Source organism: Podarcis filfolensis (genome assembly GCF_964270895.1).
Source record: "Podarcis filfolensis genome assembly, chromosome: 4".
Classification (NCBI taxonomy): Eukaryota; Metazoa; Chordata; class Lepidosauria; order Squamata; family Lacertidae; genus Podarcis; species Podarcis filfolensis.
Window position 1 is genome coordinate 70,963,314 of NC_139607.1, and position 21,839 is coordinate 70,985,152.

The 21,839-nt window shown below is 42.3% G+C and overlaps 2 protein-coding genes across 7 annotated transcripts in view; one reads left to right on the plus strand and one right to left on the minus strand.

The window, feature by feature from the left end:
• TOMM70 (translocase of outer mitochondrial membrane 70) overlaps positions 1-5,191 on the plus strand; it is a gene marked incomplete at its 5' end in the record, with an annotated part of 39,043 nt that extends 33,852 nt beyond the window's left edge. For 3 of the 5 annotated variants that reach the window (XM_083611575.1, XM_083611574.1, XM_083611578.1), the window contains one exon: positions 539-5,191. In XM_083611575.1, the coding sequence (XP_083467701.1) occupies positions 539-692 (154 nt within the window). In that variant the 3' untranslated portion in view covers positions 693-5,191. The remainder of the gene's footprint in view (positions 1-538) is intronic. The other 2 variants (XM_083611577.1, XM_083611576.1) reach the window with 1 other exon arrangement.
• Positions 3,912-20,190, minus strand: NIT2 (nitrilase family member 2; the record flags this gene model as incomplete). Of its 2 annotated transcripts, XM_083611728.1 has the most annotated exons (12): positions 3,912-5,476; positions 6,307-6,554; positions 6,600-8,249; positions 9,381-9,436; positions 10,376-10,474; positions 10,758-10,836; positions 12,764-12,838; positions 13,140-13,233; positions 14,390-14,478; positions 14,611-14,731; positions 18,154-18,272; positions 20,091-20,190. In XM_083611728.1, 10 exons carry the CDS (start codon positions 20,188-20,190, stop codon positions 8,158-8,160), a joined length of 924 nt encoding a protein of 307 aa, XP_083467854.1. In that variant the 3' UTR covers positions 3,912-5,476; positions 6,307-6,554; positions 6,600-8,157. The 2 variants fall into 2 exon arrangements, with proteins under 2 accessions (XP_083467854.1, XP_083467853.1); XM_083611727.1 differs by having other exon boundaries at positions 6,307-8,249.
• Positions 20,191-21,839: the final 1,649 nt, after the last annotated feature.

Consider the following 21,839-nt stretch of genomic DNA (forward strand, 5'->3'; position numbering starts at 1 on the left):
ATACCTTTACATTTTCCATAGGGTATCTAGTATTTTAGAGAAAGTTGTGAAAGCTGGCCAGAACAATCACATTAATTAGCACATTAAAGAATGAAGCTGTTGTTTGAGACACGGACATTCGGAGATCTTTGTGCATCCAGCATCTCAGAAATACTTTAATCATAATGAATTTCTAAGACCAGATAAACAGGGACACAGATTTCCGAATAATGCCTATTAGGAAGTTGAGAGAAAAATGGCATATGGTAGTTAGACACCAACAAAGCTGCAAATTTTTCTTCAATTGGAAAAAACCACACATTCTTTTAACATCCACATGTAACTGCTAAGCTTTAACTTACAGTATTTGATAAAGGATTTGTATATCCATAACAATACTGGTGATTGCTAAGGAGGAAAGTCCAGCTTTCAGAATGCAGCTGTAACTCAGGCATTTTCTTTGGATTATTTTTAGTCTCTGGTTTTAGAATGGGCTTTTCTCTTGTCATATCAAGTTTTATTTCCTTTATATTAATGCAACCTTTCCCCTTTATTTCAGAGGCAATCTTGATAAAGCCATTGAAATGTTCAATAAAGCTATTAACCTAGCCAAATCTGAGATGGAAATGGCTCACCTCTACTCACTCTGTGATGCTGCCTATGCCCAGACAGAAGTTGCGAAGAAATATGGATTGAAACCACCAACATTGTAAAGAAAGAATTGGAGGGAAATGACCTTTTTAAAAGTAAAGCTGCCCCCTTCGACCTAGTCCTAAAGACACTGTTGCAGTGTGTTGAATGGTGGAAGTTAATCTGGGGTGGTCTTTTGGGGGTTGTTTTTTTTTGTTTGTTTTTTTGGTCCATGGTGTTGTAATTATCTGTTAAATGTTTAGGTGTTGCTGGAGTGGCTGTCCATCAGAGTAAGCAGTTTGTTCCCCCTGCAGCAAATAATTGTTAGAGGGAGGTTAAAAGAGTTGCAAGGGGATCAAATATTATTTTGGCCATGCAAATAAAAACCGTTTTGACTCATGTTTTGAGGGTGGATGTTGTGAATGACTGGCTCTATCTACAGGATGTTTTACTACTGCTTATTATGTTGATTTTAAAAATTAATAGTGCTGTGTAATTTTTTATATGCAATGAATCCCTCTGGCTTGATTTTATTTTTGCAAAGAACACATTATTTACAAAGTTGTTGAATAGTAGGGATTTTTAAGGCAATTGTGGGTGAAGCTAAATCATTTCAACATAGTTATCATGTGCAGTTTTCTTTCTTCCCGTTTACAGTTTCTGCTTCATTTAATAGGACAGTGGCAGCTATACAGAAACCGAAGTTCTCAATCTGCTGTTCTAGTGCATGGTTTAGAGAACTACTTCAAAGATCTTTTGCAATTTACTAACTACCATTTATCAGTAGCCCTTTGTCCCCAAAAGCAACTTTTCCTTTCCCTTGCCTTAATTTGAAAGTCACTAGAAAAAGCCTATTTGTTAAAACGTTTTTCAGGAGAGCAAAATTGTCTCTGTTAAGGACACTGCCAACACTGGTCTTGGACTCGTGAGGTTAGTATGTGTGCTAGAACTGTTGTAGAAATAAGTATCAGACTTTGTTGGGGCGAAGTTTAGTTGAAAGGGTCCAACTGAATTGGAAACAGTAACTTAGGCTTCAAAAGATGCTTTTGAGCTTATGCTGCGGCACAAAGCATCCATCTGCAGTTTTGTTACTTTTTCAGCTCTATTTTAAGAGCTGTTTCTATTCGAGTACTTAGCAAATTGCACATACTGGGTTGGATCCACACTTTGCTCCCATCAGTAGAAACATCTCCTGAATGGGGTTTTGCCCAGAGGATGCTACTGTTGGTGAATTTCCTTCTCCTTTGGTACCACATTCCACACTGTTCCAGAGAATTATGAGACCCTTTAGAAGAGTGGGAGATGATGCTAGAGGCTGCCGGGAGAGGAGGCAATCTGCAAAAGTTGCCTCCCCGCACAGGTGAGATCTCTATTGGATTGAAAACCTCCTGGGAAGTCTGGATTCAATCCACTGTTCTCAGTTGCCCTACTGTTCCTAGGAGCTACTGAAGCGAACCAGTAACTGTAATAGTACTATTTCAGATTTACAAAATTTATTGTATAGCACATATGTGTTAAGATTGTATTCTGAGGTCAGTTAATTTTAGACTGCTTCCTAAACCACACATTGTGAAAACTAGTTACACTACATTTTGCTGAAAAGAGTTCATTCTGTTAATGTAGTAAATGAAGAAGAAAATTGACAAGATTCAGTGGTAATTTTAATCTTTCCATTATGTTCAGTTTGGAAAGTCAGCTGCTTCCAAAAAAATTTTTTTTGAGCTCTTGAGTTTTCTATTGAAGTATCCCTCTCATCTGTAAATTGTATCATGTTTTTCAAAAGGGTTTTTATTTGCGTGGCTCTATGTACACTGACACTTCTGTCTCTGGAAAACAATTAAGAATTAAGCATGTGCTGTCTGATACTAGCATTCCAAATCATCACAGATTGTTTCCTGTTTTCAGATATTTGAAACTGCACTGAGAATTACATTTGTTTGTTATTTTTTTGTAAATGACTTACACTTGTAAAGTCACCAAATAAATATTACATTCAAATATCTCTTATACATGTAAGATTTAGGGTATTGGTTTTAAAATTGCTTCCTCAGAAAATCAGCATACAAAAAAAGACAATCATGTTATGTGAATGTGCTGCTAACTTCTCTGCATGGAATAGTGAAACTTCAAATAACCATGTTTTATTTCCCCATTTTTTTTGCTGGTGCAATGGGGTGTGACTTTTTAAAAAAGGAACCTTATTGCTATAGAATTTCCCTTTTAAAAATGGGTAACTTACCTAACAAGACAATTTATCCTAAGGGGCATGGAATCAGCATAGCTTTTTAAATGGGCCTGTCTACCAGAGCTCACCATTCGGCCCAGCCACACACCCCTGCTCTACGTGAAGTCAGGTGTGGGGCTGGACTGAAAAAGTGCTTGTAGGCACTGCTGATCAGCTGACCAGTAGTACCTGCAAAGCCGCAGGGCTGTGCAAAATAGTGCTTTGAAAGGGGCTTCTGAAGATCTGACAATAGGCTGTTTAAAGGATATGGGCTGCAATCCTAACCCTGCTAACCTGAATTCAGTAGGACTTCTAAGATTTGGTTAGGATTGTGCTGTTAGGTTGCAAGAGTAGCTTAGAAAAGTGGTTGAAAATTAGACTCCATCAAAAGTCACAGAGGACCTGGACAAGTAGGTCTCTGATTTCACCATGATAAACAAAACAAATACGACCAATACACATCAGCTGATGTTTTTACTATTTATGGCAGGAAACCATACCCGTACTGAACATTGATCAATCAGTCTGTATAAACAAATGTACTGATGGTATAGAACTGCCTGGTCTTGTTAACTTGGGAAGGACTAGGTGAACACACAATCTTCTTTATGTGAAAAAGTATATACAACACGCTTTTAAGCAACATGGGTCTGAATTGTTTTGTACAGCATGTAGATATCTGAAATCTGCTCCAGGATCATGGTTATCCATGGGCATTGTCTGAAGGCTCTTAATGGAAACTAAGCTACTCTGGGTCTTGTCAATGCCCAGATGGTAGACAGTTTGAGAACCCCATGTATGCAATCTTCAGTTTCATAGTGGAATAAATTATAATGAACAAGTTGTCTATTTTGTTGGAAATATAGGACTCTTAATGAATGAAAGCCTTACATGTAACACGATACAGTAACGTATAAAAATGTAAAGGAAAAGGCACTTTTGGACCATCCTGGGATCAGTATTTTCAGATTAGGCATATTTTGATTTGTATTGCTAAGGAAGTTAAGCTTCCTGAAGAAGGAAGACTATTTAAAAAACGATTTCTCACCCCCCCCCCAAAAAAAATGTTACAAGAAAGTTCTAGGAAATTTTTATTATTATTAATGAAATGTTAACAGGTTTCAGAAGCACAGCAGGCCATAGCCATAAAAATTTTAGACAACTGGAAGTGAATTTGGGGAAATATACCTAGCACAACTACTTGTGGTGATTCTATTTAAATTGTAAATACGCGCGTGCACACATGAATATAATTGTTGAGACTTCGAAATAACAAGCTGCTTTCCCACTGGTGTTGTCCTTTGATTACTTGGGTATTTAACCAGATAACAAATGACAGGATGCCCATCCCTGGTGCTGACAGTTGATTTCTATCAAAGTAGCATTGCTGAGAACTGGAAAATGGCTGCTCAGTTTTCATTGAAGGACTGGCTTTTCAGAACTGGATATTGCAACTATGTACACTCTCCAGTTTTATCCAAGAGAGCAAACGAAAGACAAGCTGATGAACTTGTTGAAAACTAGGGCATAGTGGAATTCATTATCAGGCTTACTTCAGTCATTACATCTTGATAACAAGATTTCTGTAGTTTCTCTTATTTAGCTAGAGAATAAGAATTAATGCTGTCAGCAATAAAGAAGAAAGATTAGGCATTATACCAGCTGTCAAGTTGGTATTTGAGCCATCAGCCTATTGTGTGGTCCATGCAACAGTGTGGAAATACAAACATTCCAAAATTTAAAGGTGTGATCTAGCCAAAGGTAAGCATTTAATTGGCAAATTTAAATAAATTCTTGACTATCTCCCATTGAGATCAATTGCAATTTAATAGGCCTTATTTTAGCTGAATCGTAACGTGTGTAACCCTATACCTGTAACTGCATTAGGTGGAGCTGGCTTTCAGGTAAGTGGGTATAGGATTATAGCCTTAATTTCTGTAAGGCCCCTCTCCCCTATGAGAATCTAATTTTTATTACATAGTACTGCAACTCCTGCGTTTTATATATGTAAAGGCTAACTTGAGAGCCCTATAAAACAGATTTTTCTGTTCTCCGGCGGGGATTAAAATTTGTACTATACATACTGAGGGTTTTTTGCTTTCTTGGCAGGTATAGATGTGTGAATCAGTGAGAATGAGCAAGAAGAGGGGGATGCTAGAAAAGAACTATCATCAAGTCCAAGCTACTTGGAAAACAGCAGCTAGTATGACAGCTATTAAATCTCAAGTGGGGGTCCTGGGGTGGTAGTATATGTGCTTGTGCACAGCGGGCAGTTTACATTGTGGCTTTAAACAAAGGCGTCAGATACTGAATACATGGTGTGTGTTTTCTAAAAAAAAATAAATTTCATTTCACTGTGTGTGCCTTTCTGCTTTTTAAAAATGTAACAAACTTGGTATTCCATCAGAAAGAAAAGCAGTTATTGGTTGTGGCAGCAGTAATTCCACATTTATACTATTGGGCTGAACACTTACAAACTTAAAGTATTTAAAACCTGTAAGTGTTTTATTAATGGAATCAAAATTCCTGTTTTGGTGAAAGTATATTTAGAAGTGGGTTATGAACCAGTGATCACTATTAAGAGTAGCATTCTCTTTTCATCTTTGCTTTCACTCTATGAATTTGCCCATGGTCCCAGCTGTACTACCGTATTTTTCGCCCTACAGGACGCACCTTTTCCCCTCCAAAAATGAAGGGGAAATCTGGGTGCGTCCTATGGGGCGAATGCAGGCTTTCGCTGAAGCTTGGAGAGCGAGAGGGGTCGGTGCGCACCGACCCCTCTCACTCTCCAGGCTTCAGGAATACATCCGCAGCCTAGGCAGCCCTGCGGGAGTTCCCGCAGGGATGTCTAGGCTGCGGATAGCAGCCTGCTTCCCGGAGCATCGGGCGCCCTGAAAGCAGAGCGCCCGGCGCTTCGGGAATACATCCGCAGCCTAGGCAGCCCTGTGGGAGGTCCCGCAGGGATGTCTAGGCCGCGGATAGCAGCCTGCTTCTCGGAGCGTCGGGCGCTCTGCTTTCAGGGCGCCCGGCGCTTCGGGAACACAACCGCAGCATGGGGAGCCCTGCAGGAGTTCCCCGCAGGGCTCCCCACACTGCGGATAGCAGCCTGCCGCCCGGCGGGCGGGGCGCCCTGAAGCAGAGCGCCCCACGCGCCGGACATACATCCGCAGCGTGGGGAGCCCTGCAGGAGTTCCCCGCAGGGCTCCCCACGCTGCGGATAGCAGCCTGCCGCCTGGTGGGCGGGGCGCCCTGAAGCAGAGCGCCCCTCGCGCTGGGCAGACATTGGCCAGCCCCACAAGCTCGGGGAACAGCAGGGAGGCGCAGCGCAGCCATCCCGCTGTTCCTCGACCTGGTTCGGTTTCTCCGACCTGCTTTTTTGGGGGGAAATAAAGAAAAAAAAAATTCCTTTATTTCCCCCCCAAAAAAACTAGGTGCGTCCTATGGGACGGAGCGTCCTATGGGACGAAAAATACGGTAATCATTCTGACTGTCCAGATATTTTACAGGATTGAAAGACTGGTAGATTTATCGTCCTTTATGTAGGTAAAATTTCCAACAGGTGTAGATTGTGGCAGATTTTTGTGACTTGCTGTTTGATGATGAGCAACGAACAGTGCACAGTTTCAGCAAACTTGGCCACAAATACCAACTGAATGTCAGAATGCAGATAATCTCTATATATGTTCTGAAGACATCATTGTTAAAACAGCCCAGGAAGTACCTATCCCTAGAAAAACTACGTTAATTCAATTCTTCACTGAGAGACAAGAGATAATGTAGTTCACTACTTTAGGATTTGCAATGGAATGTTATCCATGTAAGTTGTAATTTTATTTATATTTTAACAGAGTTGCACCCCCACCTTCAAAGGTTCCCAGGACAGCTTTGGACTGTGTCATCACAACCACAAGGGTCAAGAACACCTTCACAGGAAGCTGTCTTATTTCAAATCAGCCTACTGGTCTATCTAGCTCAGTAGTTGACACTAACTAGGGACCTTCTGTTTACAAAACATGTGCTTTATGACTTGACTACAGCACCTCTCCCTACCCTCGAGGAAAAGCCCCCACCCCCTGCCCCAAGGATGACTTATTCTAATAATTGGTTTTGGTTCTATACATACACCCCCAAGCAAACAACACAGTGTATGTCAGTGTCTTTTTGTTGCTGAAGCAGTAGAAAATAAATGTTAAATGCAGCAGAGGCATGTAATCCTTATGGCTTTGGTAGTTAACCACAGATGCTTACAAACTCTTACATTTGGGAGATTCGCACAATTCAAAGCCACATTCCAGCCAGGCAAAAATATTTGAGTAGGCCATGAGCTGGGGAGAAAGACATGGAAGGTTGCTTCTAGATTCTAGGCCTGAGGTTCCCCAACCTAACATTTGTATGAACAAACAAGTGTTGTACATAAATAAACCTGTTATCTCATGGAAGAAGCAACTCCGTGCTCCACCACTAGTTACTCATGGCACAGTTTTCTTGAACTGATGCACAATGCAGCCTAAACAAGGTAACTTCCCCTTTAACATAAATAAGGGAATAATGCCCTTGGACTGGAGTGGGATAGAGCGCCGAACCTGCCGTGACATGAAACAACAGAATGCAGCTAACTGAGGGAATTGGAGAAGAGATTGATAGGGAGGGGAAAACTTTCAAGGACAGCTCAGAGCCTTCCTTTTCACTGAATGATGGTACAGCTTTTGCAAAATACTGTAAGGTCAAAATATATTGTCCCAAGTGTTGCTGCTAATAATAATAATACCCCGCCCATCGGGCTGGGTTTCCCCAGCCACTCTAGACAGCTTCCAGCAGAATAGTTAAAACATGATACAACATCAAACATTAAAACCTTCAGATGTCTTCTAAAACCTGTGCAATTCTTTATCATCTTGACATCTGATGGGAAGGCGTTCCACAAGGTGGGCGTCACTACTGAGAAGGCCCGCTGCCTGGTTCCCTGTAACCACTTTTCACAGTGAGAGAACCAGCAGAAGACCCTCGGAGCTGTACCTTGGTGTCCAGGCTGAACAATGAGGGTGGAGACAGTACTTCCTGCTATGTCTGTCTGTCTGTCACACACAAACACACACACACATATATTTGATCTCTAAGGCACTGCTATGGTGATACACATATATTTCAATGCATTGTGAAGTGGCTTAATCAAGTAGTCAATATATAGAATTTTTAATTTATAAATTGGGTTTCTTATCCTTAATAGCTTTTCATCTGAAGGACACTTCATTTTTTCATCATCATTGACTAAAGATTTAGGAAAAGAAAGGTGATTTTTCTGTACTGGTCCAAGTCTCTATACATCATGCAAATTTCGATTCTACAGCATAAAGATCAGACCGCTTCTGAGAAAGAATGGGGATTTGCTGTCGAACTTCTGCAAGCTTCTTTAGGTCTGTAAACAGAAATAAGAAGGCCCATATTACCACTAATTCTCCTTCACTGCTCCCCACACTGCCCTGTAGCCATTATAATTTAGCATTAATTTAGCATTTATCCAATGTTGACAAAAAGCCCTGCCCCACAACCCAGTTATTGCAGTATTTTTAGTACCCCAATGACATTTATCAGTGTAAGTTTGGGGAGATTTTGGATCACAAAATTTTTTTGTTCGTGCTGGATGAATTGGGCTTGACAAAACTAATACACCCACAGCCAGAAAGCACTTACCCAGAGGAGGTAGAATTGTTTGTACAGGAAACAGTTGTCCCGGCATATTGAGCAAATTTCAACAAAATTTCTGTTCCTTAACTAAGCTATGTTTTTTTATTTTCAATTATAATAAGAAAAACTACCTTTTAAAGTAAAACTGCTATGGAAATATTGTATACCATCTAGAAAAAAACTACAGTATGTCAATTCAAAACTAAGGTTAACCTTGCATATCTCACCCCAAGGATAAACCTGCATGACAATGTCTTTGTTCCCCAAACTAGATTCTATGGTTTGTGCCAACTTATTGACACCCTATGCCCCCCATGTTTCCTGGCCTTTCCCTGACCATTTTTTGATGGAAAAAAATGGAGTATTTTAGTATCCTAATAGTAACATTCAATGCATTTCTTATGTGCGTTATTCCCTGGGTGGGTTTTTTTTTTCCCTTTCAGAAGGAAAACAGTAAGTGGCAACTGGCTGAAATTTAGAGACGTCGTGCGGATGGCAATGTCCTAGATTAGAAGGACTACCCTATATGTCTACTTATAAGTAAACTGCACAATGAAAAGTGTGCCTGGGTAAGTTTTTATCTCAGAAAACAAGATGAAGGTTAAATCCTTCATTTTCACATGCAAAATCAGTCAAATCTTAGCTTGGCAGATCCAATGGTAAATTTTAATTTACCATTGCATGAAAGACATGCAAAGTTATTGAGCCTGCTTTGTGCTCTCACTCATAAATATCCTTGTGGGGGGTGGTTGTTTATTCCCATTTTATAGTCAAGGAACTGAATCGTGTCACTCTGTCCTGATTTAATGCTGCAGAAGAAGCCCATGCCATGGGAGGACAAAAAACACTACTGCGGACTCACCTATATCTGCATAGATAACAGTTTCCTCAGTGCCAGCTTTGGCTATGACCTCCCCCCTGAAAAAGAAAACAGAGCCATGACAGAAGCTCTCTGGGAGCTGGGAGAAAACAGACAACAGAGCTGTGGTCTTTACCTTGTTATAGGTTAATGAACATATTTTAAAACTTAATTTTTTTTGCTTGTTTTATATTTTATTTAAAATAAACACATTACAGTCATACCTCTTGTTACGTTTGCTTCATGATACGTTTTCTCAGGTTGCGTCCTGCGGCGACCCGGAAGTACCAGAAAGGGTTACTTCCAGGTTTCACCACTCACGCATGCACAGATGCGCAAAATGACATGACGTGCATGTGCAGAAGCGGCGAATTGCGACCCACGCGTGCGAGACATGGGTTGCGTTCCTTTCAGGTTGCAAATGGGGGTCCCAAACGGATCCTGTTCGCAACCAGAGGTACCACTGTACATACACCCCTTAAGAGCCACAGACTTCCTAAAACAAGGCCTTCAACCTCCATTTACTTCTTCAACCCTCCGAGCCCAAAGGTGGAATGGGAAAGAGTTTCAGAAGGACAGGCTGATAGGAAATGGAAGTGCCTGACTCAGCCGTTTGATTCCCATCCAAACTAGATGCGAACAAGAAAAGAAGCAGGACAAAGAATTCTGAAGCAGTAAGCTTTCAAGGTAATCCAGGTTTTGATCACCACCACAGGAGTTCGGATCTAACGGTCCAAATGCACTTTTGAAAACGTATCACGTTCAATGTTTCTCTCACGTATCCTTTCCTATTGGCCTTCCCAACATTTGCTGCTTCAAAGTTTTACTAAAATATTGTAGTACAAAATAGATTCTCAGCAAGGCTTTATCTGAATGAATTGGTCTGGTATCGTGCCACAAATTCAAAAACTTTGAACTAGAAACTGAGTCAGAAAACATGACATGCGATGGTACTGAATGCAAGACATGTTCAGAGTACACCCCATTTTCCTACTTACCATGGATTTACCACAGTGCTGTGTCCCCAGGCTACATAAGACGCCTTCTCATCCCTGGCAGGAGATGCCGTTGCCACATAGACTTGATTATCGACAGCTCTGCATGAAAAGGAATAAAAGGCTTCAGTATGAATCTTTGTGCACTGGAGAAAATGCAGCAGATGAATGGAGCAAGCTTGAAGTTCTATTTTGCTATGCATGCATTCATCCATATATCTGCTTCAGTGTAAGCAAGTACCATATTGTTTTTAATTTAGTGAGGGAATCTCTAAATTGCTTTTCTATTTAAAAAGAACAGCACCTTCAGCAATGTAACAAGTGTCACTATTAAACTATTTTTTCTACAAGCACTTGGGAGAAGGGATAATTTGCTGGGTCTCACCGTCCTCTTTGGAGCAGTTCCCAGTGGGCTGGCCCCGTTGTCAAGTTAAAAGCCCCTGGATACACCAAGAGCTGGCAACCTGGTTCAAAAGGAAGGAGATGGTGGCTGAGTTGCATTTATATTATTGGGAGAAAAAGGCATAGTCATGGAAAAGCAGCAGCAATCTCACCACAATGTTTTTTTGAGACGTTTCTCTTCCTTTGGTCAAGTCTTCTGGGTTATGCTTTGCTCTCCTCTGCCGCCACTGGACATTCTGTTTAGCATATTTTTGTGTAACAAAAACGTATACACCGCTCGAGTGAGGTTTCATTACAAAGTGGTTTACAGAAGCAATCAAACAAAGCATTGACCTTATCAGTACAAGACAGTTAAACCCAGGTATTGTAAAACACCCAAAACTAATTAAAATCAACAATAATCTAAAAACTGATTAAAACACATGTATCGTCCACATGTTTGGATGGGCTTGCCTAAACAACGATGCTTTAAGCAGGCACTGGAAAGAGCAGAGCGAATATATCTTCTTGATATCCATAGGCAGGGAGCTCCAAAGTGTAGATGATGCCACACCAAAAGACTGATTTCTTACAAATGTGGCACCTGTAATTATTGTGTAGATTGAAGCGGCCAGGAGGGCATATAAAGGGTAAGGTGATCCCACAAGTTTCAGAAAATGCAACCTGCTCCAAGCCCACAAGATAGGCCAGGTTAGAATACCTAATGTCAGTTGTGTTGGAAATGCGCTCTGTATGAAGTTTATCATTGCAGTCACTGTCCAGAGATCCTTTCAGCAGCCATGGCCAGTCAGTGCCCAAATCAGTCTGGGGCCTTTTGGAAGAGCTACCTTGATGGCAGAAAGTGAGGAGGAATTAAAGAACCTTTTAATGAGGGTGAAAGAGGAGAGCGCAAAATATGGTCTGAAGCTCAACATCAAAAAAACTAAGATCACGGCCACTGGTCCCATCACCTCCTGGCAAATAGAAGGGGAAGAAATGGAGGCAGTGAGAGATTTTACTTTCTTGGGCTCCATGATCACTGCAGATGGTGACAGCAGTCATGAAATTAAAAGACGCCTGCTTCTTGGGAGAAAAGCAATGACAAACCTAGACAGCATCTTAAAAAGCAGAGACATCACCTTGCCAGCAAAGGTCCGTATAGTGATGTATGGAAGTGAGAGCTGGACCATAAAGAAGGCTGATTGCCGAAGAATTGATGCTTTTGAATTATGGTGCTGGAGGAGAAACTTGAGAGTCCCATGGACTGCAAAAAGATCAAACCTATCCATTCTTCAGGAAATCAGCCCTGAGTGCTCACTGGAAGGACAGATCGTGAAGCTGAGGCTCCAATACTTTGGCCACCTCATGAGAAGAGAAGACTCTCTGGAAAAGACCCTGATGTTGGAAAGACGGAGGGCACAAGGAGAAGGGGACGACAGAGGACGAGATGGTTGGACAGTGTTCTCGAAGCTACTAACATGAGTTTGACCAAACTGTGGGAGGCAGTGGAAGACGGGAGTGCCTGGCGTGCTCTGGTTCAAGGGGTCATGAAGAGTCAGACATGACTAAACGACTAAACAACAACAACAACAACAACGCTGCTCAACCGTGCCCCCTGCTGGCAGTGGAGTGAGTAGCAACTATAGGTACCATACTGAGTGTCTCATTGAAATCAACAGAAGGTGGAGAGAAAACATGAGTTTTCATTAGACAGGCAAACACTAACAGGCTGATGAGAAGGTGTCCTCTTTGTTCAACGTCAATTATACAACTTTTAGTTGTTGCACCTTAATGGGGAACTTTCCTAATTAGACAAATAAATGCTTGCCTTTTGGGACAAGGAGATTCCCATAAGATCAATTATGAATATGCCGAATTGTAGCTTGGATGCAAGCACATTCTCCTTGCTAGTGTATGGAACTTTAGGATATGAAATTGGGTGTTTTACAAGGAATCGTTGTACCCTTCTCCCCCACCACAAATTCATTCAAATCAGCAGGATGTCCTCACCTTTCTGTGTGTAGATTTGAGCAAGCTCAGCAAAGCGGAGGTCGTAACAGATCCCAAGACCTATCTTGCAGTAAGCTGTTCCAAAACATTAAAAACATGCCAGATATGTCACTGCCTTGGGAAGTCCAAGCAGAAAGCTCAGTCTATAAATGCTTACCTCTCTCATTCTCGTTCTTGTTCTCTCTCTCCCTCACACACACACACACTTAATACTTCCTTATTAAAAATATGGCTGAGAAGATCCCATACACAATGAAAAGACAAACTCTCAGTCTACATACAGAAGCTAACAGCACAGCCATTTCTTGACCACACATGAGCCACAATACACCCTGAAGTGAATTGCTATTCACTAGAATGAAGACGTTTTACTTACGTGTATCAATCACAGATAATGTGGCACCGGGACTCAGCGTTTCTGATTCCTGAAACCGGATTTTCCCGGGGACATTAATGTCAAACAAATGAATCTGTTTTCAAAATAAAAAAAGTGTGCTGCTTGCAAATTATTCCACATTAATTGTGCATTCTCTATATGCCCTCTATCCATTCATATATATCTATATCACAATGGGCAATTCTATGATCTGCATATATCTTCTAAATAACTTCAGTTTTCCAGAACACCTTGTAGTGCTCTCATTTGAGAAGTATATACAAGGGAATCCCCACCTTCACAGGGGTTCCGTTCCAGGCCGCTGTGTTCATCACCAGGACAAGTGCAAGTGGGGGGGGGGATTCCCCCACCCCCTTTGGGTGCCATTTTCAACATGTGTGTCAGCAGCAGCATGCATACTGAATGCGTGCAAGTGGGGAAGACGCCTGTACTGGGCTGGATCTAGATTTGCTTTTCTGCCCATAGCAATGTTTAGCCCAAAGATAAACTACTGCAATTTAACGTGCAACTTATTGAACTACGGTGAGAATGCCAGCGTGGCGCAGCAATTAATGTGCCGTCTTAGATGTCAGAAACCTGGATCTAAATGTGGGAATAGGAAACTTCAGGTATCTGCCACGGAGCAAACTGGAAAGCCTTGGGCAAAGCCCCTTTGTTGTGTCTCCATTCTAATCTTGGCAGAAAGTGCAGGATGCAAATGTAACAAACTATTCTTCAATGCCACCAAGTATTTTAAATACGTGGCCACTATGCTTCTCTCAGGTGCTGGATGAATACACACACACACACACATATATATGTATACACACACACACACACACACACACACACACACACACAGTGGTACTTCGGGTTACATACGCTTCAGGTTACATACACTTCAGGTTACACACACTGCTATCCCAGAAATAGTGCATCAGGTTAAGAACTTTGCTTCAGGATGAGAATAGAAATCAGGCTCCGGCAGCGCGGTGGCAGCAGGAGGCCCCATTGGCTAAAGTGGTGCTTCAGGTTAAGAACAGTTTCAGGTTAAGAATGGACCACCAGAACGAATTAAGTACTTAACCTGAGGTACCACTGTATATATATAATGAGCCATAGCTGAATCAGAAACCTACAGGTAGCATGTGGAAGCAAAGCATATTTTGTTTTAATGATAATGTACACATTATACAAATAATAATGGGTTTCCTTTACATCGAAACATGGCCATATCTATCATATTTTACCTTTCGGTACTTCGTTATCATAGCACCATCTGGACCAAAGCCAGTGCATGTGTTATACAGCTTTCCAGCATCCTCTTCTGGAATAGATCCTTTCATTAAAGAGAAGAAAATTGTTATGACTTAGGCAGATATTCAAACACAATGCTTGTTCTAATCTTACACCTGTATTCAGGACAAGCAAAACTGTAACACTCATCACAATCGCCAATATAGCAATTTACCTCCAATTAGATAAACGCCACACTCCTTTGCAATTTCCGAGAGCTTCTGTGTGGACTCGCCAGGAATTTTCTCCGCATAGTCTGGAAAATATTTTGTGCCATAGGGAGAATTGAAGCATTCCTAAAATTGAAAGCAAAATGAAACAGACATCTGTGTAGCATATTCAGAATGCAAGCCCTACGTACACTTAGAATCATAGAGTTGGAAGAGACCACAAGGGCCATCGAGTCCAACCCCGTGCCAAGCAGGAAACACCATCAGAGCACTCCTGACATATGGTTGTCAAGCCTCTGCTTAAAGACCTCCAAAGAAGGAGACTCCACCACACTCCTTGGCAGCAAATTCCACTGTCAAACAGCTCTTACTGTCAGGAAGTTCTTCCTAATGTTTAGGTGGAATCTTCTTTCTTGTAGTTTGGATCCATTGCTCCGTGTCCGCTTCTCTGGAGCAGCAGAAAACAACCTTTCTCCCTCCTCTATGTGACATCCTTTTATATATTTGAACATGGCTATCATATCACCCCTTAACCTCCTCTTCTCCAGGCTAAACATGCCCAGCTCCCTTAGCCGTTCCTCATAAGGCATCGTTTCCAGGCCTTTGACCATTTTGGTTGCCCTCCTCTGGACACGTTCCAGTTTGTCAGTGTCCTTCTTGAACTGTGGTGCCCAGAACTGGACACAGTACTCCAGGTGAGGTCTGACCAGAGCAGAATACAGTGGCACTATTACTTCCCTTGATCTAGATGCTATACTCCTATTGATGCAGCCCAGAATTGCATTGGCTTTTTTAGCTGCCGCGTCACACTGTTGGCTCATGTCAAGTTTGTGGTCAACCAAGACTCCTAGATCCTTTTCACATGTACTGCTCTCAAGCCAGGTGTCACCCATCTTGTATTTGTGCCTCTCATTTCTTTTGCCCAAGTGCAATACTTTACATTTCTCCCTGTTAAAATTCATCTTGTTTGTTTTGGCCCAGTTCTCTAATCTGTCAAGGTCGTTTTGAAGTGTGATCCTGTCCTCTGGGGTGTTAGCCACCCCTCCCAGTTTGGTGTCATCTGCAAATTTGATCAGGATGCACTTACCTGAGAGCAAGTCCCACTGAACTGAGTGGGGCCTACTTCTGAGTAAATATGCCTATGACAGCCCTCTCAAAGTCTGAGAAGATTTTTAAAGTAATCTGTACAAATGTGTCTAGCCACAAGAGAGCTCTACAAACTTCTTCTTGACAAAGCCGAAACATGGATGAACTTCCAATACTGGAATTGTTTACAGAATAAAATATAGCTCTTAATTTCTACGCTAGCACACACAATGTATCTTTAAACGTGAGATGCAGTCCTCTTACATCTGACTTGCTTACGTCAGGCAGCTCCTTTGGAAAACGCTTAGGCTTCATGATGGGTCAAGCTACAGGAGGATTTGGGAAATGGGTGGGGACTGAGCAAAGGCAGTGTCAAAGGCTTCATGGAAAAGGTGGGTTAAATGAGGATTTGAAGTTAAGTAAGAGAGGTGCTATCGCACAGGTGTTCTGACAGGTAGTTTCAAGAATACAGGGCAGCAAAGGAGAAATGGTGGAGTCTTTTGCATGAGCAGAAGACCTTTGGATGTTGGTGGGAGTGGAGAAGCAAAGATCACAGACCAGGATATAGTAACCAAGATATATGTTATGGCAAGGCCACAGAAGCAGGCAAAGGTTTAGTGGTCCTAATTATAATTGTTGTGTAATCATAATATTATTGAATAGTCTTAGAAGACTTATAATCTTAGAAGGGGGTATGGCTGTGACTATCATGAAGGGACCATGCACTTTTGAATTTGCCTCGATGCTACTGGAAGTTGGTAAAGAGAGCCTGTGCTGGGTCTGGGAGTCAACAAGAAGTCAGTGTACTGTGAGCCCCAACAAAAGGCATGACAATAACGCCAGATTCACCACAGAACCTGGGCCACGGTCTACTTCCTCAGAGAAATCAGAAGGATGCGTTACAGTGGTACCTTGGGTTACAAACACTTCGGGTTACAGACTCCGCTAACCCAAAAGTAGTACCTCGGGTTAAGAACTTTGCCCCAGGATAAGAACGGAAATTGCGCGGCGGTGGCAGCGGGAGGCCCCATTAGCTAAAGTGGTACCTCAGGTTAAGAACAGTTTCAGGTTAAGAACGGACCTCCGGAACAAATTAAGTTCGTAAGCAGAGGTACCACTGTATAGAAGTCTAGCCTTGAGATTTGAGTAACAAGAAACAACATTATTTGGATTAAATCTGAAACAAGAGGTGCCTTCGCTCTCACCAGACAGATACGGTCATAGCTACCTCCATAATCTGGTGCATCTAGGCCCAAGTTAATCAACTTTCTTTACCTCCCCACTTTGCTTCCTGGCTCACTGAGGAGCCAATTACTCTGTGGAATAAAGGCAAAGGGAGAAATTGGTGAACACAGATAATCCGCGTTCTTCAAGATTCATGAAACACTTGGCACATTCAAACATGATAATTTCACAAGTAATGTATATGTCATCACTTTAAGTGGCTCAGGAAGAGAACAGCAAAGACCATTTTGAACATCCGTTGTTTACACTACAGCTAATATGGGAATATTTATTTGACATCAGAATATCCATTAGCAGCAGGGGAAACATCCTACACTTTAAACGTTCTGGCTGGTTTATCAAGAACTTTGCACTGTTGGGGCCGCATACAAGGCAGCAGAAGGTTAATGACCAACTCAGAAGGTTAATGACCAACTCAGGCAAGAGAACTCTGTGGGCAAAGAGGATCCAACAGGAAAGGAACCATTGCCCCAATTAAGATTGCTGCTGCACAAAGCCAGAAAATGTTGTTTTCAAAGAGCACATTTAGTGTAATCACTTGTGTGTCAAAGGTAGTAAAGCAAAACATAATAATAATAGTAGTAATAGTAGTAGTAGTAGTAGTAGTAATAATAATAATAATAATAATAATAATAATAATAATAATAATAATAATAATTTATTTATACCCCGCCCATCTGGCTGGGCTTCCCCAGCTACTCTGGGCGGCTTCCAACAAAATATTAAAATACCGTAATGCATCATACATGAAAGAATAAAACAAAACAAAGGGGAGATATAAACGTAATAAATAAATAAATAGCTCAGCTAGTGTCTTCGCTGATGTCTCTTCAGCACCAGATATAGATCTATTACAATTATATTATTGCTCAATTTGAAATCACTTTTCTCTCTGTGCAATTACAGGCTACTGCTACACATTTTAGAAATGGTTTTTAATCTTGTATTTGGCATTTCAGATACAGTACTTTATATTTTGCAATCTTGGGAAATCTGTTGAAGGCAGGCTATAAATAACCTAAAAACAAAACCAAACCCAGAAATGCAAACAAGACAGTTTTAGCTGTCATATCCAAAATGCACAGAACTAAGAACAACTTACACTTGCATGTTATTTCAAACCTTGCTGAAGGAAACTCGCAGTACCAGGGAGGAAGACTGAAACTCTGTGAATAACAAACAGTAAACAAGTTTGAAGGTACAGGGAAAGTACTCACTGGGAGAACCACAAGTTTTGCTCCTTGTTGCGCTGCAGACCTCACAAGACCACAGACTCGGTTCAGGTTCTCAGTTTTGGCAGCAGACACGTGAAGCTGGATGAGAGCGATACGGAAATCTAACAAGCAAGAAGGCAGATCATGAACTAGTGGGAAAGACCCCAGAAAATATTCCTAAACTTATAATTTAACCCCCCCCCAAAGAATTATTGTACCTGCAGTGCTCCAAATGCTGCACAGACAACCTGCTAGATAATTTATGGATTATGACAGAAATTCTTACAAGGATGTGATGCTCGCGGAGAGCGGGGGAGTCGAGATGGATAAAAAATGCAAGTAAAAGCCATCCTGTAGGCAGGGGTGATGTTGGTGGGGGCCAAGCCAGGACAGTTGCGACTGCAGTTGCCCTCTCCAATGGTTTGACTTTACTCCCCCCCCCCCCACGGCACTCTTCCATTGTCTCTCAAGACAGACAGATGCCAACAACATTTCAAACTGTTGTGACCTTAAGGTGGTTAGGTAATGCAGTGGTACCTTGGGTTAAATACTTAATTCGTTCTGGAGGTCCATTCTTAACCTGAAGCTGTTCTTAACCTGAAGCACCACTTTAGCTAATGGGGCCTCCTGCTGCCTCTGCGCTGCCAAAGTACGATTTCTGTTCTCATCCTGAAGCAAAGTTCTTAACCCGAGTTACTATTTCTGGGTTAGCGGAGTCGGTAACCTGAAGCGTATGTAACCTGAAGCGTATGTAACCCGAGGTACCACTGTACATTAATAATGATGATAATTATGATGTCTCTCATGTGGACAAGTTAGAGAGCAGCCTTTTATTCCTGCACAGCCCCAGAGCTTCCCAAATTTACCAGAAGTCAAAGAAACTCCAAAACAGAGTCCTTTAAACTTACTGGGAAATTGCCAACAAAACTTGCACAGTAGCAGAAATGTTTGCCTCCCTCTAGTTAAAGGGGAAAGGAAAGCGGTAACAAAGGTCAATTTAATTTTAAATCTTTTGTGGGGTAAGCATGCATAGCACAAACTTTGCAGGCACATAGAGAGCTTTCTAACAGCGCAATCCTCTGCATATTTATGGAGAAGACAGTCTAACTGTGTGGGCTTATTTGCTCGCAGTGTTAAGGATGGCAACGTGAGGCTATGCACCCCTAAACTGGGGGAATCTCAATAAACTCAGGCTTACTAGTAGACAGAAATATAAAGGATGAAACTGTAAAGTGTGACACAGTTATCGTTGTCATTCGTTTTAGGACAACCGTCCCAGGTCACACCAGAACCACTTGAAACCCTGTTCTGGTTTCAAACCATAGGTCCACTGGTTTAGAATGGAATTTCTTCACTGGCATGGCTAAATATTGAAAATATACATTCCTTTCTAATTCCTGCAGAAAGGAGAGCAAGTATTTCACGGGGCGGGGGCGGGGGCGGGGGCGGGGGTGGGGTGGGGTGGATAAATCAGCCTTGGATAAGAATCCACTAAGGAGATGACAGACTTGGGCTTGCAATCCCGTTGCCCCACGGAACTCATTGAGACTTACTTCGCAGTAGCCTGGCATAGGATTTCAGGCACTTTTATTATAACTACGCTGAAAATCGCCCCGAAATACTACGTGTAACATCTACGGGGGGGGGGGGAGGCTGAGCGGTCTCCTACCAACAAAACCCCATAGCAGCGATTATGGATAGAATGAGCATCTCAGGGTGCAGTTCCAAATGCACGCTTCCTTCTGAACAGAGACGTGCGCAAGCTAGATCAGTGCAAAGCAGCAGGAAAGCGAAACCTTGTTTTCCTAGGGAACTCCCCCTCCTCTCCCACTAGCAAAGCGGGTGTGTTAACTGCCAGCCCAGATCATTTTGCATTTTGCGCCGGAAATTAAGAGCCCCTAACGAAGCCCAAGGGTCCCCCCAGCAGGAAAGTCACTCACTGGCCATGACGCCTTTCGCCAGCTGCATAACCGCGAAGGCTCCTCCGCGCCCCAGCAAATGCACATTCTCCGAGGGGGGCGAGCTTGGAGCACAGCGCATGCTCCGTAGGAGCAAAGGGGTGCTGGGAAATGTAGTTCCGTTAACTGCCGGACCGGACCCAATGCGCTCTCTGCTAAAGCAACATAGGAGTGGATTTAAAGAGAATATTAAGGTTGCTTGCAATAGCGGTGGTGCATAAAGGAGGCGGGTACATTTATATACATATACATATATATACACATATACATACACATACATATATGTATAGAAATGTATAGAAATAAATTCATACACACACACATGTATATGTGTGTGTGTATATGTGTGTGTGTGTATACACATATACACACACACACACATGCAGTGGTACCTCGGGTTACATATGCTTCAGGTTACGGACTCTGCTAACCCAGAAATAGTACCTCGGGTTAAGAACTTTGCTTCAGGATGAGAACAGAAATTGTGCAGCAGCAGGAGGAGGCCCCATTAGCTAAAGTGGTGCTTCAGGTTAAGAACAGACCTCCAGAATGAATTAAGTTCTTAACCCGAGGTACCACTGTATATATATTCCCCACTCAACCCGGTCAGGGCTCTTGTACTCTTAAGAGATAGGTGAGATGTCCAAAAGCATGGGCATCCTCATGAGACAAAAAGTTTTTCGTCCCGGCCGTGCTTCAGTGTATCTGAAGAAGTGTGCATGCACATGAAAGCTTATACCCAGAACAAACTTAGTTGGTCTCTAAGGTGCTACTGGACAATTTTTTAATTGGGAAAAAGATGCTCTTACTGAGCTTCAGCTTAACCTGCAGCCGTAAGAGGCAGACGGCCCCTGAAAAGGTGGCAACCACAGCTGTCCCGTCGCTATATTCGGTTTAAGTTTTATTATTAGCTCTTCAAATCTTCCCAACGGTAGGCAAACTAAAGGCACTGGAGAATCAGGCTATTATCCGGAGGAGGAGGAGAAATGGGAACCAAACACGCAGCACCAAAGGCTTCCTGCAGTTACCGCAGCCGTTTGATCACACCAGTTAGCAATCAGGTTTAGATCGCTGAAATGAAGATGCCTACAGGAAAAGGCACTCCAGATGTTGTTGGACTACACTTCCCTTTACCCCAGACCCTTAGCTATGCTGGCAGGGGCTGATGAGAGTTGTAGGAGGGTTGCAGGCAAATAGCCAATGCTGCCTTCAAGGAATAGAATGAGATCAGGTCGTTTCAAATTATTATCTTGGCAACTGGCAACCACTTGCTGTGCCAGTTTACGCATGCATCAATACCATGTCTCATTCTGTTCCACTGGACTGGTTCCTACTGTTCAAAAGATTGCAGCCTTAAATCTCTCTCTTGAGGTGTTACGAGGAACTCTTGGGCCAAGGTGAGCATGCATTGTGTTGCTTGTTTGGTCCAATTCTTGTTCCTAGGGTGAAAAGCACAGTATTTCTGGCTATGTTGGAAAAATGCAATGATTGGTCTAGTGATTCAGGCACCTGCACACGCTTAGTAAAGAATGCCCTCATTTCTTTTTAATATTTTCTTACACATTCACACTTCTGTCTCAAGTGATGTCTATGATGGCTTGGTCATGCCCACAGAATGGAAGATGGCAGGGTCCCCAAAGACATGGTCTTCCCATCTTTACCTTCCCGTCACAAGCAGGAGGAAAGCTTAAGTCTGAATCCATCAGCCTTCATGTTTGATTTTGATGAATC